The sequence below is a fragment of the Neovison vison genome, chromosome 1 (assembly GCF_020171115.1).
Source record: "Neovison vison isolate M4711 chromosome 1, ASM_NN_V1, whole genome shotgun sequence".
Lineage (NCBI taxonomy): Eukaryota > Metazoa > Chordata > Mammalia > Carnivora > Mustelidae > Neogale > Neogale vison.
In genome coordinates this window covers 56284995-56302374 of record NC_058091.1, presented here as the reverse complement: position 1 = coordinate 56302374, position 17380 = coordinate 56284995, and the positions used below count along the sequence as shown (strand labels likewise).

The 17380-nt window shown below is 37.5% G+C and overlaps 1 protein-coding gene across 1 annotated transcript in view; it reads left to right on the top strand.

Moving 5' to 3' along the window:
• The window catches only part of ADGB (androglobin), a 170805-nt gene that overhangs the window by 12903 nt on the left and 140522 nt on the right, over positions 1-17380 (top strand). Inside the window, exon 2 of the mRNA XM_044247121.1 lies at positions 14693-14855. Within this exon, the coding sequence (XP_044103056.1) occupies positions 14693-14855 (163 nt within the window). The remainder of the gene's footprint in view (positions 1-14692; positions 14856-17380) is intronic.

Here is a 17380-nt window from a genome sequence, read left to right as displayed (position 1 = left end):
ATAAATAAAATCAATAAACCCCAAATTGGTTCTTTGAAAAAATCAACAAAATTGATAAATGTTTAGCTAGGTTGAATAAGAAAAAAAAGAGGAAAAATTCAAATTACTAAAATCAGTAAAAAAAATGAAAGTGGGGACATCGCTACCAGTTCTATACAAATAAAAAAGATAACAGGAGTTCTACGGACAATTGCATGCCAACAAATTAGATAACCTAGAAGAAGTGGACAAATTCCTAAAACTGCAAAATCTACCAGAATAACTCATGAAAAAACAGAAAATCTAAATAAGCTTGTAACTACTAAGGAAACTTAATCAGTAATCAAATATCAGTATCTCTCAAAATGAAAGGCTTTGGACCTGATGGCTGCACTGATGAATTCCACCAAACACTGAAAGAAAATTTAATACCAATCTTTCCCAAACTTTTATGAAAAATTGAAGAGGAAGGAATATTTTCCAATTCATGCCATGAGGCCAGCATTACCCTGATAACAAAGCCAGATAGAGACCAAAAACTTTTTTAAAAAAATTTTTATTTATTTATTTGACAGAGAGAGATCACAAGTAGGCTGAGAGGCAGGCAGAGAGAGGGGAAGGCAGAGAGAGAGGAAGGGAAGCAGACTCCCTGCTGAGCAGAGAGCCTGATGTGGGGCTCGATCCTAGGACCCTGGGATCACGACCTGAGCCGAAGGCAGAGGCTTAACCCACTGAGCCACCCAGGTGCCCCGAGACCAAAAACTTTTAAAGACATTGAGGCAAAGATCATCAACAAAACCATTGCAAACAGAATTCAGAGAGGTAGTGAAAAGAATATACACCCAGCCACGAGGGATTTATTCTTGGAATGCAAGAATGGTTTAACGTATGACAATAAATCAATATGATACACCATGTAAACAGAATAAAGATAAAACCCACACAATTATCTCAATTAATTCAGAAAAAGCATTTGATGAAATTCAGTGCCCTTTCATGATAAAAACACTCAACAAGCCCGGAATAGAAGGAAAGTACCTCAACATAATAAAACCATACAAGAAAAGTCCATGGAGGATATCATACTCAATGATGAAAAGTTAAAAGCATTTCTCCTGAGACAAGGAACAAGACAAGTGTGCTCACCTTCACCATTTCTGTTCAACATAGGACTAGAAGTACTAGCCAGAACAATTAGGCAAGAAAAGAAAATAATTTAAATTGTAAAGGAGAAAGAAGAATTCTGTTTGCAGATGATATGATCTTACATGTAGAACATGCTAAAGATTCCACAAAAATCCTGTTAGTACAATAAATTTATCAAAGTGGCAGGCTACAAACTTCACAGCACATGGAAATCTGTTGCATTTCTATACATGGACAATGAACAATCTGAGAAGAAAATGACAAAAACAGTATTTACAATAGCACCAAGAAGAATAAAATACTTAGGAACTAAACCAACAAAGGAGGTGAAAGACCTACACAATAAAAACTAAGCAACATTGCTGAAAGAAATTAAAGGCATAAAAAAATGGAAACACTTCCCATATTCATGGATTGAAAGTCTTAATGACATTTTAATGTCATTACCATCCAAAGCAATCTTCAGATTAAATGCAATTCCTATTAAAATATCAGTGATTTTTGTCTTTTGCAGAAATGGAAAAACTCACACTATAATATATATGGAATAGGTGACCCTCTGAAGATCTCAGTAGTTCTTTCTGTGAAGCTCTCTGTTCTAGCCTCTGTCATGCAAACTCTAGCAGATCTGGTCTCCTCCAGACTCTCACCTCCTGTTCCTCTACTCAAGGAATCTGCTATGATATGCCTGGATGACCTCTTCTTGCACTGCAGCCCCAAATTCTCTCACAGACATAAACTGAGGGAGTTATAAGGCTCACCTCATTTGGTTCCTATTTTTTGAGAAGCACCATCCTTCATCACTTGATGTCTGCCTTGAAAACCAGTTTCATGTGTTTTGCTCATGTTTTGGTTGCCTTAGGTGGGAAGATAAATTCAGTCCTCATTATTGCAACTGAAATGAACATGACATCTCTTAGGTTTGTTACCTAAATTTTACATTTTATTTCTAAATATTAAGATGGGAGGGTTTGAAGCAGTACTTACAAATATATATTAACAAATAATATATTGCAGGTATGGGTACAATTCTTTCCCCAAAAGTGAAATCCTAAATTATATGTAATTGAAAGTATATATTATCTTCTAAAATACTGGTTTTTGATATAGTAGAGACATCTTGTTATAAGAATTTTAATTAAAAGAACGCAACTTACAGATGTGATGGGGATCATCTTTAATCACATTTTCATAATAATTATCTTTGTGCTCATTTTTTAGTTGTATTGAAACTTCAGAGTTCCTCAAGCTTTCTGTTTTAAAACTGATGGTCCATTATGGGTAAACGTTACATACCATATATCTAAGAATAAAATGTTCATTTTTGTACAATGGGCAAAGTGTTTATCTTTTTTTTTTAAGATTTTATTTATTTATTTGACAGAGAGAGATCACAAGTAGGCAGAGAGGCAGGCAGAGAGAGAGAGAGGAGGAAGCAGGCTTCCTGGGAGCAGAGAGTCCGATGTGGGACTTGATCCCAGGACCCTGAGATCATGACCTGAGCCGAAGGCAGTGGCTTAACCCACTGAACCACCCAGGCGCCCCTTGCCTGTTTATTTTTTATTGCTTCCCAATCTAATTTCCCTGCTGCTTTATACTATATGCTCATGCAGTGCTGAAAAGCTCATAGTTCCCTGCACCCACTCTGCTGTTTCTTGCCTCTGTACTGTCTCTTATGGTCTTCTCTTTTCTTAATGATGCCCTTTCTGTTTTTACAACCTGGAAGATTTCTTGTTATCTTTCAAAACAGCTTAGATGCTATTTATCTCCAGGAGTTTTTTCTAATTGCCTTACATTGGGCACAATGCCATCTGTGAATGTTTCCATCTCTGCGTATACCACATTATATTGACATCATCTGTTTACCTGTTTGAATTCTAAAATAAACTCAAGATTAGAGACATGTATTTATGAGTCTGTAACCCTATCATCAAGCACAGAGCAGGTGTTCAATAAATGTTAGTTAAAAATAAGTGAACTGTTGGGTGAGTGAGATGCCTTTCTCATTCTGAAACAGTATTTTTCTTTAAAATGGTTTAGTCTCCAGACAGATTGGTTGATTTGATCTTTATGAAAAGAATTCTGCATTCTCAATTTCCCATCTACCTAAGGCAGAGTTTATACTGAATTGTCTTCTAATATCAGGTCCACTCTTTTGGCTCTTTCTCAGTTTGGAAGTTTTAAATTTTATCTCTTGAAGGGTCTTTGCAATGGCTTGAATATTTGCAATGGCTTGAAAATTTGTTAACCCTAAAATTTGAATATATTGAAATCCTAATCCAAATGCAATGATGTTGGATATGGGTATCTGAGAGGCAATGAGGCCATGACTGTGATGCTCTCATGAATAGGATTAGCATCTTTTTAAGAAGAGGACAGAGAGAGGGGCAGCTGGGTGGCTCAGTTGGTTAAGCATCTGACTCTTGGTTTTGGCTCAGGTCATGATCTCCTGGGTTGTGGGATGGAGTCCTGTGTGGGAGTGGGGAGTCTGCAAGATTCTCTCTGTCCTTCTGCCTATCCCCCAACTCGTGCATGCTCTCTCTCTCTCTCTCAAATAAATAAATAGATCTTAAAAAGAGAGTAAGAAGAAGAAGGAGGAGGAGGAGGAGGAGGAGAAGGAAAAGGAGGAGGAGGAGGAGGAGGAGGAGGAGGAGGAGGTGGAGAAGGAAAAGGAGGAGGAGGAGGAGGAGGAGGAGAAGGGGAGGACAGAGAGCTATCTAGCTCTCTTTCTACCATGTGAGGACACAATGAGGATTTGGCCATCTGCAACCCAGAGGATGTCTCTCATTAGAACTTGATCATACTAGCATCTTGATGTCAGACTTCTGGCCTCCAGAACTGTGAGGAATAAATTTCTGTTGTTTCTAAGTCATGCAATCCATGGTATTATGTTAGAGCAGCCCAAACTGACTAAGACAATCCTTATTTTAAAAACAGATTTATCTTCAAATACTTTCCTATCTAGTCTATAGTTACCATTATTCCTAAAGAAAAAACAGGCACTGTGTCCATCAGAATTCCCTTTCCCACCTCACTTATATTTGATAGTTTTTAAAAACCCAGAGTTATTGTAATCATTATTTGTTAGTAGGAAATATTTTTTAGAATTTTGCCAAAATATATTGACTAATTTGCTTGCCATTGCTATTTGTAGCCTACACTTTCAATCTAGGTTCATTTCCTGTTTTCCTTAGATAAATCCTTCAGTAAATATTTTTATAGGAATCTATTATGGTAAATTCACAATTTTAAATATTTTTAGATAATTTAAGATAAATGTTTCTACCTCACTTTTAAATAAAAGTTTAATTGGATCTTAATTTCAAGATTGACAGTTTTTTACCTCAGCTTTGATGATACTGCTTCCTTACATTACTGTGACTATGATTGCTGTCATTTTGATACTTTTTACATTTATTTCTTTGTGTAGATAGATATTTCTTTATATAGATAGATTTTCATCTTCATCATTTATCTACAATGTTAGTTGATATATCTAGAGGCAGATATGAACCCCCTGACCTCCCATTTATCTTATGTTACTGCTTGATGTATTTTTTTCTATCTGAAGACATATCTTCCATCAATTCTGAAGATTTTTCAGCAGTCCTATTTCCAGATATTTCTCCCTACCCCCATCCTAACTATTTTATCTGTCTGCACCTTCTTTTAGGCATACCCTGGAGTTCTTCAATCTATCCACATCCTTCGTTCACATTTTCTATCTATGCAAACATTTTATTTTGTTTTGTTTTATTTTATTTTTCAAGCTTTTATTTGAATTCCATTTAGTTAACATACAGTGTAATATTCATTTCAGGTGTACAGTATAGTGATTCCACACTTCCATAGAGCACCCCTTGCTCTTCAAAACAAGTGCCCTCCTTGTGCCCTGTCACCTATTTCACCCACCCCTCCACCCATCTACCTCCCCTCTGGTAACCATCCCTTTGCTCTCTAAAGTTAACAGTCTGTTTCAAACACTCGATTTTAAAAATTCTACCTTTTAAATCCCTAGTCCTCTCCTTTCTTTGGTTTTATTTAGTCTATTCTTTCAACAGCTGATGTTGTCATTGCTGCAATTTTCCAATCAATATGTCTTTGTTTATATTGATCTCGTTTTTTTGTTTGTTTGCTTAATATCTTCCTGTGCTTGTTGCAAAGCAGAACTTTCCCTCCTTTATTCTTTTCAGTGATTCTAAACATTTAAATATCTCTTAAATTTGCTACATTATTCTCTTTTCTTGGGTGTGATTTTTTAAAAATTTATTTACTGACTGTCCTTTGTAATTTTAAATTTCTTTTTTTCCTTTTTAGTGTTAGTTTTTCGGTTCACATTTTTTTTAAATTTATTTTTTATTTTCAGCATAACAGTATTCATTATTTTTGCACCATACCCAGTGCTCCATGCAGTCCGTGCCCTCTATAATACCCACCACCTGGTACCCCAACCTCCCACCCCCCGCCCCTTCAAAAACCCTCAGATTGTTTTTCAGAGTCCATAGTCTCTCATGGTTCACCTCCCCTTCCAGTTTCCGCCAACTCCCTTCTCCTCTCCATCTCCCCATGTCCTCCATGCTATTTGTTATGCTCCACAAATATGATTTATTTCACTCAGCATAATCTCTTCCAATCCCGTCCATGTTGCTACAAAAGTTGGGTATTCGTCCTTTCTGATGGAGGCATAATACTCCATAGTGTATATGGACCACATCTTCCTTATCCATTCATCCGTTGAAGGGCATCTTGGTTCTTTCCACAGTTTGGCAACCGTGGCCATTGCTGCTCTAAACATTGGGGTACAGATGGCCCTTCTTTTCACTACATCTGTATCTTTGGGGTAAATACCCAGTAGTGCAATGGCAGGGTCATAGGGAAGCTCTATTTTTAATTTCTTGAGGAATCTCCACACTGTTCTCCAAAGTGGCTGCACCAACTTGCATTCCCATCAGCAGTATAAGAGGGTTCCCCTTTCTCCACATCCTCTCCAACACATGTTGTTTCCTGTCTTGCTAATTTTGGCCATTCTAACTGGTGTAAGGTGATATCTCAATGTAGGTTTAATTTGAATCTCCCTGAGGCTAGTGATGATGAACATTTCTTCATGTGTCTGGTAGCCATTTGTATGTCTTTATTGGAGAAGTCTCTGTCCATATCCTCTGCCCATTTTTTGATATGCTTGTCTGTTTTGTGTGTGTTGAGTTTGAGGAGTTCATTATAGATCCTGGAAATCAACCTTTTGTCTGTACTGTCATTTGCAAATATCTTCTCCCATTCCGTGCATTGCCTCTTTGTTTTCTTGACTGTTTCCTTTGCTGTGCAGAAGCTTTTGATTTTGATGAAGTCCCAAAAGTTCATCTTCACTTTTGTTTCCTTTGCCTTTGGAGACATATCTTGAAAGAAGTTGCTGTGGCTGATATCAAAGAGATTACTGCCTATGTTCTCCTCTAGGATTCTGATGGATTCCTGTCTCACGTTGAGGTCTTTTGTAAGTATTTTAAACTCATGTATACTGTTCTTTGCCGTGTGGTTAGGATGGTTTTCCAGAATAAGTCAATCCCTACCCATTGCGACATCCTGTTGTGATAGACTACTGAAAAGGATAGGGCAGTTGTTACAATATTGAAATACTTCCTTATCAGTTGACAAATAGCCACTTTTTTGAGGTTTCCAAAGAATCTCTCTCTTTTTGGACTCTGACCTCTCTGAAAACCTCATGACCTATTCATAATTTAGTTACTGATTGATTTAAGGGACCAGTAGAGGGTCTCTAGCACACTGTTCTAGCACACACACAATATAAAAATTTTCTGATTAGAGGTGCATTTTTTATATTACCCTGCGGGATCCCACTCAAGTCTTAGCATTGGGAGGTTGAAGACTTTTCTCCCATGTGAGAAGTGCTATCCCTGATACCACCCGCCCATTCCCAATTTTTTTTTTCTATAGCCAACCTATTTCCTCTTAGAATCATAGGAAAGTGGCACATTGCCTGTTATGCCATAAACTATAGGAAGAGTTATACCAGCCCAAGTTCAAAGTTAGAAGCTCATGAGTTGCTCTAGCTACGTGATCATTCATGAATCCTATTTCTGATCTCTTGACACTTACAGGGTAAACTTTGCTTTTTTTTCAAAACGGACTTAGAGATTTTTAAGCTTGGACTACCACTATTTGAATCTAATTCCAGTACCTACTTGTAGATTGCACTATCTCAACTCCCTACACACCCCTACAGATTCTTTCTAATTAGTGCATTGACTTCTTTTTTAAACTGAGATATAATTTACATATAATATTATATTAGCTCAGATGTACCACATAATGATTTGATATTTGTGGAAACTGAGAAATGATCACCACAGTTGTCTGGTTAACCTCTATCACCACACATAGTTAACAAAATTTTTTTTCTTCTGATGAGAATTTTTAAGATCTACTCTCTTACCAACTTTCAAATATGCAATACAGTATTATTAACTATAGTCATCATGCTGTACATTACATTCTGCATGACTTAGTTATTTTATAATTGGAAGTTTATACATCTTGACACCTGCACCCATTTTGCCCCTCTCCTTCCTGCCTCTGCAAACACTCATTCACATTTTTCAATGTCTTTTAATCATGATCAGTTCATTTCAGTCACAAATACATATATGGGAATTAATAGATATATTAAAATACATATATATCTATTAATATATCTATTAATTCCCATATATATAAGATATATATATGTATTTTATATATAATAATCTTAACAACTCTAAACCCATTGCTTATTTAATATATCATTTTTATGTCAGACTATTCTGTCCAACTTGACCTGCTGTTATAAATTTGCTTCCTTTCTGCTGTTGCTTCTCTTTTCCCCAGGAGCATCTTTATATTTTATGTATCTACTCCGGAAAATCAGCCCATTGTCTGGCTCTGTGGAATTTTTTTCTCCCTCCAAGCATCAGTTTCCTTTAAAATATCATTTGGCATTTTGAATGTACGGGCTTGATGTTATAAACATTCCTCATTGACATTAAGTTTTTTAAAAATAATAAATTTCCATAAATATGCTTTGTCTACAGATTTCTAGCTTCTCCTAAAAGTGTGGGTGAGACTTCCTCTATCTCAATAGCATATTTAGACTCACTGTGTAGAAGGGAGTATTTAGTCATATATTCTGAGGATATGTTTATCTTTCAAATCTCTTATACAGCTTGTAATTTTAATGGATCGCTAGTACTTGGGTATGTTGCTATGCGAATAAAATAACTCTGGGTACCCCTGATACTTTAGCATGTCAGGTGTGATTTCTCTGCACCTATGAGTTTTCCTAGAATTGGCACTATTTATCTCCCAGTATTACCAGTTCACAAATCTTCAAAAGTCCTGAGCTACTTCTGTGTTTATAGATTAGCTTGTTCTCAGAATTGATGAGACCAGGAATACTGTACTTTGAGTGTCTGAGGGTCTCAGCAATCCCATATCAGCAGGTACATTCTGGCAATGAGTGTCACAGGCACACTGTGCTGACTGTTTCAAAAGTAACATATCTGAATCAAATCTACTGTATATTTGACATTGGGCCGTATTTTACTATTGTTTATATTGTGTGAGTAACACTATAGGTGAGCTATGGGGCTGGTATGAAATGCTCAAATGAGAGTATTTTTTAAGTGATCTTCAACACAGACAGAATCAAATTTGATATGTTTACAAGAAAAGTAGGCCAATTAGTGATAAAGCTTAATAGTTTAAGGGAGGAAGCCAGAACATTTATTTATACTTGACAGAAAAAAGAGGAGAGCAAAACATAATCTCAGCAGAGCCTTTATTTCTTTTAAGAAATTAGATCCTCCCCTTACAAAAACAGCTTTTAAGGAGACTGAGCTTCCTGAATGAGTTAAAATTTATCATGATTTTGTTGGCTACATAGTCATGGATTTCTTTTTATCTCTACAGTTGTACCAAATCTGAATAAAACAGAGGTACTCTTAGTTTACTATTTTATGCCTTTGTTTTCCTATTAATATTTTGAAAAATTTTTCCTTTCTTCCTGAAAACTATTCTAATCATCTTTCTGTCACCTTTTCTTAGATGCTTCTTAGAAATACTCCTTTACAATGGATATATTCTTAGACTTTCTTTTCCAGCAAGATAGTGGATTAAGACAAAAAACAAAACAAAACAAAAACAAAAACCTAATCCTTACAAATGCCTACCTAAAGAAATAAAAAATCTTCAGGATCCAGAAATGAGGAGGGAACTGAAAGTCAGGATGTTTTAACTCTAAGTTGAGACTATAGTTTCCCTGGGGAAGGCTTAGCAGCCTTACGAAAGTAGACTCTTTTGTTTTAACATATATAGGACAGATGATGAAAGGGAGTGCTCCAACCTTGGATGAAGGCATGACTTTCCAAGTTTAATTCTTTTTAAAAAGGTGAATAAGAAAAATCTGCCTTATAATTTTAGATTATAAGACAGTTAGCTTTTCTACGCTTTGTGTCTGGCTGGAAAATAAAAAAATCTTCCTTGAGAAATGGAAATCTTGGGATTGAGACTTAGGTAGGTTTGAGATCTGATTTTAAAGTACTTATGGGTTCCTGGATGCCTTCTTTATTTGGGATTTCTGAAAGAAGAAAATTCCATATTAACATTGAAAAAGCATTCTTTCAATACAGGATTGCCTTGGGGAAAGGGGATTGGCGAAAAAGAACATCCTGATAAGGATGGGCTCATGATACAAGTGTCCTAAAACATGAAAATATACCAAAAACCAAAAAAAACAAAAACAAAAAAAAGGAAACAAACAAAAACCAACAAAAATCACAAGAAAAAAGAATCAAGTGTCAAAGACTTAAGATAGTAAAAAGTAATGTATAAGTAAATTACCATGTGTAATGATATAATGATTTATAATGCTAAAAGTCATAAAAGAAGAAATCCAAACCCTAAAAAAAATAATTATACTCTTTATATTTGTCAATGTTAACAATCAATGCTAGCTACAATATCAAAGAAGCAGGGAGGAAGTAATCAATGTTAGCTACAATACCAGATAAACCCCAGATCACACAGCAAAGGATATTTCTCATTGATATTAGAGTTTGATCAGGAGTTTAGGAGTGGCCTTGCATGTGCTAAATAAGGATTTTTGGCTCTTTCCCTCTTGTGGCGTTACTGATGAGAGAACAGAAGGCAAGCTGAGGACAAAGCAGAAGCTGACACTCCACAACACCCCCCAAGCCCCAGATGGTATCTATGTGACATTTCTCATGCACTCTTGGCTCCCTAAAGCTATAGAAAGGAAAAACAAATAGTTAACTTATAGAGATCACATTCCTGCAAGTCTCCCTCGGTTTACAAATGTCTTAGCAATCTATAAGAACAAAGCACTTCCATCAATAACCTAGCTTTGAAGGAAGAAGGAAATGTAGATACAGTTAAACGTTCTTATAACCTGCAGCAGCCCATTGACAGATACTTGAAGCTGGCAGAGTGTAATGTTCCTCCAGGAAGCTTCCAACTATCCTAACATTAATGCCTTGCTGGGGGTGGGGGGAGACAACTTTAACTTGACAACAGCAAGGCCTCCGGTATCCTGTGAGGATGAAAATGAAAATTCTTTAACAAATGAAAATTCTTTTGAAACCCCCATGTTCCCTACCTCCCCCAACTCCCAAGTATATAAGCAGCCACACCTCACAACCCTGGTGCAACAGCTCTTTCTGCCCATGGGTCCTGTCCCAGTGCTTTCATAAAACCACCGTTTTGCACCCAAGATGTCTCAAGAATTCTTTCTTGGTCATCAGCTCCAGACTTCGCCCCACTGAACCTCACCTATATTCCAAAACCCCACGAATTACCATTTCCCAAGATCTTCTGTGAAGGATTGAGCATGTGGACAAGTATGTCATAGGATGTTTTATGAGCCTGGAGGTAGGATACAACATATCTCCCTATACATGCTATTGTCTAAAACACCACCACAAAGTACCAGCCAAACTGCAAAGGACTAGGAAATATAAGAAATGAGGAACAGGACTGGTGAGCCACCTGATCAACCTTTACCTATTCATAAAACCTCAAAAACAGTCCTAATTAGAAATGATAGAAGTAGTATGTCAAGACATTCGTTCTTTTATTTCATGTAAAGAGACGGCAGAGAGGGAGCCAGATTTCTTATGTTATCCAGGCACTGTTTTAATTGCTGGAGATAGAAGAAGTGAACAAAAAACCCATGGATCCTACCCCTGTGAAGCTTACAAAGCCTACCTGTGGAAACACAAGCACCAAAGGATTAGTGAGAGAACCATCAAGTGCTATAAAAATGAAGCAATATGAAAGGAGGCAGAGGGGTTCATATTCTAGATAGGATGTTCGAGAAAGTTCCTCCCACTCCCTGCTCCAGAAGGTGAAATTTGAGAAAGACTTTTCACCTTCTTGTTGCTAAATTCAACATTTATTTGTTCATATTTCATTCTGTTGATCTATTAGCAGCATTTGGATCTGCTGAGCATTCTCTTACTTAAAAAAAATGTTTTACTTAACTTTTAAGGCATAACCCTCTACTGTTTTATTTCTGTTTCTTAATGCTGCTATAATAAAATACCACAAACTTAGTGGCTTAAACAGTACAAAACTATTATTGTGCAATTCTCGAGGTCTGAAGTCCAAAATGGGTCTCACTGAGCTAACGTGAAGGAACCAACAGGGCTGCCTTCCTCTCTAGAGGCTCGCAGAGAGAATCCATTTCCTTGCCTTTTTCAGCTTCAAGAAGCTGCTCACTCTCTTGGGCATGTGGCCTCCTCCTTCTGTCTTCAGAACCAACAGTTTTGCATTTTTCTATTCATTCTTCCGGAGTAAAATCTCCCTCTGACGATTTCTGTCTCCTTCCACTTTTGAGAACACATGTGAGTGTACTGAACCCATGCAGATTCCAGGATAACCTCCCATCTCAAATACTTAAAGTTGTCTACAAACCTTCTCTTGCCAGGAAAGGTAACCTATCCCCCAGTTCAGAAATTCGGGTGTGGACATGGGTGGTGGGAGGAGCGGGAGGTGGGGGAGGGGGGGAGGATGCATTATTCTGTCCCCCACACTCACAGACTGCTTTTCTCAGTTTTCTTCCTACTCTTTCTGACTTTTCACATGGAGTACCAGAGCAGGTATACAGCTGTATTGATAGAATACTGAAATATTTTAATATTGATTGTGGAATAACCTTAACAATAACATTACCAATAACCCTGAGCCCTAGACATTTCTGTCTTCTGCTTGCCCTGAGCCCCTGACCCACCCTGAAGACCTCATACTCCTGACCCCGCGACTCAAATAAATAATGTCTAACATAACGAGGCTTTAAGGTTTGGTCAATTGCTCACCGGTTGTTAGGTGTCTTGAATAGCTTAAGTCTTAATAGCCTGAAGTCTTAAGACTTCAGATACCATCTAAACGCCGATGACTCCAATTTTCATTTTAGAATGATTCTTTCTCCCAAAGCCTTAGAATCCTATGTCTAACTAACTATTCAATATCACCACAAACGTGATAAACACAGCTCATTTACAAGTGAAATGCTGCTTTACTCTTTACCTCTGTTTTGCCCAAACCCATAGTCTTCTGTCTTGCAGGAAACATCAGTTCAGTCTATGGGCTTTCTCTTAAAAACAGGGGCCTCTCTCTTGCTGCCTCACCATCAGCAGCCTGGTCCAAATCACCATCCGCTCTCACCTGTTATTTCAGCGCCTTCTAAATTCTCTCTCTTGTTCCCTTTTCCCTTTTCTCAACGTAGCAGCAGGCATGAATGCTTATAAACGTCCCTGCTCAAAACTCTCCTCTGGCTTCCTTTCTCACCTAGGGAAATCGATGTCTTTCCTTTGGCTTACATCACCTATATAATCTCTGCATCTCCTGTTCCCTCTCTGAAATTATCTCCTTTTACTTTCCTTCAGCCCCACTGATCTCTTTATTCTTCAGATAAGCCAGGATGCACTGCGCATCTGGAAGACTCGCCTTGCTGCTTGTACTTGCCAGTTCCGGTCTCCAGAACAGCCTTCCCCGGATCCACACGGCTCGATCCTTCATGTTCTTTCCCCGTTGAGTGAATGATTACCCTATGATGGAGTGCTTTCCTTAACCACTGTATTAAAATTGTGTACCTTAACTCTTCAGTTTCCCCTTCCTATTTTATGATTCCCCCTAATTTTTCACTTTCTAATGCACTCTATATTTTAGTTAATTTATCCTGTGATTTTATGTTTCTACCCACTAGAATATGAACTCTATAAGGGTAGAGATTCTTGTCCGGTTTGTTCACTGCCTATCCAAGGGTCTAGAGCAGGGTTGTAGTCATTCATAGTTAAAACTCGAAAAATTAAATGAGACACGTATTTTAGACTTTAAAGGTTACAATAATTAAAAAAAGGCAAAAGACAAGGTTTAGAGATATAAAATTGCAACATGATAATGAGTGTATAAAACGAGTCCAACTTCTCTGTAGATAATTAGTGAAAATATATCACAAACTTTAAATATGCATATATTTGGGTACTTTACGTTCTCTTATTAAAATCTATCCTAAGAAAAGAATTAATAAGGAATGCAAAGATTTGGGAATAAGGAAAGCCTCTAAACTCTTGTTTATAATAGTGGAAAAAGGGGTACCTTGGTAGCTCAGTTAGTTAAGAGTATGTCTTTAGCTCAGATTATGATCCCGGGGTCCTGGGATCGAGCCCCTTGTTGGACTTACTGCTCAGGTGGGGAGCCTGCTTCTCCCTGTCCCTCTGCCTCTCCTCCTGCTTGTGCTTTCTCTCCCTCTCCCTCTGTGTCAAATAAATAAATAAAATGTTTAAAAAATATGAAATAGTGAAAAAAATTTTAAATCAAAACCTTCACGTTTTTAAATACAGAAGCTTAGACAAAAAGAAGTATATTTATACAATGGAACAGTATGCAAGTATTAAATTTGTATTTAGATAAATTCTCATCGACATAGGAACTATTTATGATATACTGGTAAATAGAAATAAACAGTCTATAAAGAGAATGTGCTGAATGATGCTATTTTTGAAGAAGAAATGTATATCTTTGGACACTTGTTAACAATGTGGTTTATAGAATGGAGTGGGAATGTCTTTTTTACTTACCTAATCTTTAAAAAAAATTTATTTTAAAATAACGATCACATAGCACACTTATACTGGGAAAAATCAAAATTACATTTGTAATGATCTTCAGAAAGCCATTAATATTATATGTGCAAAGGATTTTAAGTGTGAATTGTATATAAATATTCCCCTTCATGGCATTTTATGTGTTTATGATGAATGTCCTACATTAGTAAGTAGGGCCTAAGGCTCAGAATTTGTTTACAGAATAATCTCATCAGGTATTTTAGTTTCTTTGAACCCTAACCTGTGGAAGCTGTCTGGCTACAGGTAACAACGATTGAAAAATGTCTTTAACATGACTGCTGACAAGACCATTAAAGTTAAACCATGCAATGAATCCAATACTTTACCTCAGAGATTTGACTTAAAACTAACCCATCTCCCTGCTCTGTTTCTAGTCAGTACTACTTGGGCAGTAACGTGCAGCCTAGTTCCGTGGAGCAGAAGAAGGGGAAATTCCCAATCTGGCCGGAATGGAGCGAGGCTGACATCAATGCAGAGAAGTGGGACGCAGGCAAAGGTGGAAAAGAAAAGGACAAAACAGGAAAAAGCCCTCTATTTGTAAGTCCGCTTGAATGTGACTAGAGGTCATTTTAGTCCTAATTTAATAGTAGCATAAGATTTGTTAACATGGGAGAGTGCTCATTCTTCTCCAGAGGCTCCCTTCAAGAGAGAAATTTTGTCTTTGTCCACCTGTCTCCCTCCATCCCGCCTGTCTTTCCAAGCCTTAGACCTGGGCTTTGCTAATTCCATTTGAGTAAGAAAAGGGGAGAGATGATCAGAGGGTCATAATGAAATAAAGGGGAAATTGATAGAACAAGTCAGATAGTAGATTTTGGACAGAGTTGGGCACAAGGCATTTAGAGTAGTTTAGAAAATGAAAGCCCCAGCAGACCTGTGAACGGTTATCTAGTGAATAGGAGATTTTTTTTTTTTTAAGTTGTTACTGTGAGATAAGGATTGAATCTCTTACTATCGCCTCCCTGAAGATATTTGGGGAAGGATCTCAGGTACTCCTTGTTTATCTATGGCCACTGAAACATGATGTGTCCCTGGGATCGGAGCTGAAAACAGTGTGCCTACATTTTCCAAGTATATTATATTAGGTTCTTTTGCCTTTTTAAAAATGTTTACTCTATTTCTAAAGACTTCTTTTTGAGGGTATGAGTCTGGGTTGCATTTTAAATGTGACCCTTTGGGGCATCTGGGTGGCTCAGTCAGTGAAGTGTCTTCCTTTGGCTCAGGTCACGATCCCCGGGTCCACCCATGGAGCCCAGCATCAGGCACCTTGCTCACTGCTCAGCGGGGAGACTGCTTTTCCCTCTGTCTGCCACTCCCCCTGCTGGTGCACGTGCTCTCTCTCTCTCTCAAATAAATAAAGAAAATCTTTAAAAAAAATTAAAAAAAAATATGACCCATTTACTTGGTGCAACAATTCATTTAACCAAAATGTTTATGAAACACAATGCAGTTTCAAAACACAAACAAAATTGCCAGAATGACCACGATGAACTCTGGGGTGTTTATTTGCATCGAGAACTCTGGAATGGTTCTTATTAGCAATTATATTTTGTTCACAAAATGCAGAAGTATAAACTGCATAATTCATTACAGTAATTTGTTTACAAAAGATAACAAATGTAACTAATTGCTGATTCTGTTAGTACCTGAACAATTTCAGATTAGGAACGTATGAGGGAATACATTCTTTTCACCATACCTAGGGTGACTGTGGAACTTTTAGATGGACAGGGCTTTTGAACTCTGTGGGTTCAAATTACAATGGTCATAGTCTACATATTTTTAACAGAAATTTACAACTAATGGGGGTTGAGTGTGAATGTACATCAGGAAGATAGACTGTGCAAATCCTCAGGTAAGCACTGAGCTCTAGAAAAGATCTAAAGACAAGGCACTGTAGAGTGTGAAGGATAACAGGGTGAAGAGCAGCATGTCTGAAAACTTAAATAGGAAATAAGATATAAATAAGATATAAACTGTAACATGTTAGGGCCCTTGAAGTGTAAGTAAGCCTTTACCAGATGACGACGGAGAAATCTTGCAGATCTCTGGGAGGTTAAGCATCAAATTCTAGAACTTACCAATGTTATTGAAACAAGGGCACGTCTGTTGAAAGAACATTTATTGGAGAAAAACCATTGAGACTGGAAAAGTAACATGTGTGCTGGATACTTGATGCCCATTTCATTTGGGGGCAACATATAGGAATGTTGCTAAGTGAACATCAGACTCCAACCTTGGTTCTGTGATCCTCAGACCATGTATAAAACTGCATGATTAGGGCAGCACCAGCCCTCCTCCTGTGGTGAATTGGGACTATTCCAATGGCATGTGACACTTCAGAACCTGAGCCAACATTCCATTCTGCCTCTGCCATCTTCACAAGGTGGAAGAGTATCAGGTCAAACCCTGGTTCTTACAATAGCCCAGATATCATATGGGATACAATCTTGCTTCCCACTCCCAGTTCTGTTCTACAACCTCAACATTCATGGCTGTGAAGTGACAGTCCCTCACGGGAGTGAGTGGTGGACACCCCAAGCATGTCACATTTGCAACATCCACAGTTTACCAGGGTCAATTACCTTAATCATCTGACTATAGCAAGTATCCTTGGAATTTTATAGAAAGTCTCTTCTTTAGATGTGAGGCTAGTGATCAGGAAATCAGCATCAGATAATCTAACCCTTCCCTGTAATTCCAGAGTCAAGTCTCAATTCTTCTGCTAAGTGACAGCAACAAAAAGACATGATGGATGAACCAAACTGAGATATATATAATGAAGCATAGTAAGGTGCATATAAGAAATACACCTAAGGCAAAATGACATAGAAAGATTACCATTTACCACTAACTTAACATGGAGAAAAGGGAATCATAGCAGATTATGATATGGTAAACTCCCATTTACCTTTCTGTTTTCTCTCCTTAAAGACATTTAATAATTCAAGGCATGACAACGAAAGGTCAAACAGAAAGTAGTGGCTGGGGTTCATGCCAGTTTTTCTGGGCTGAAGAGAGAGAGGATATTGACTGGGGCTGTGAAACAGCCAAAACTAGAACCC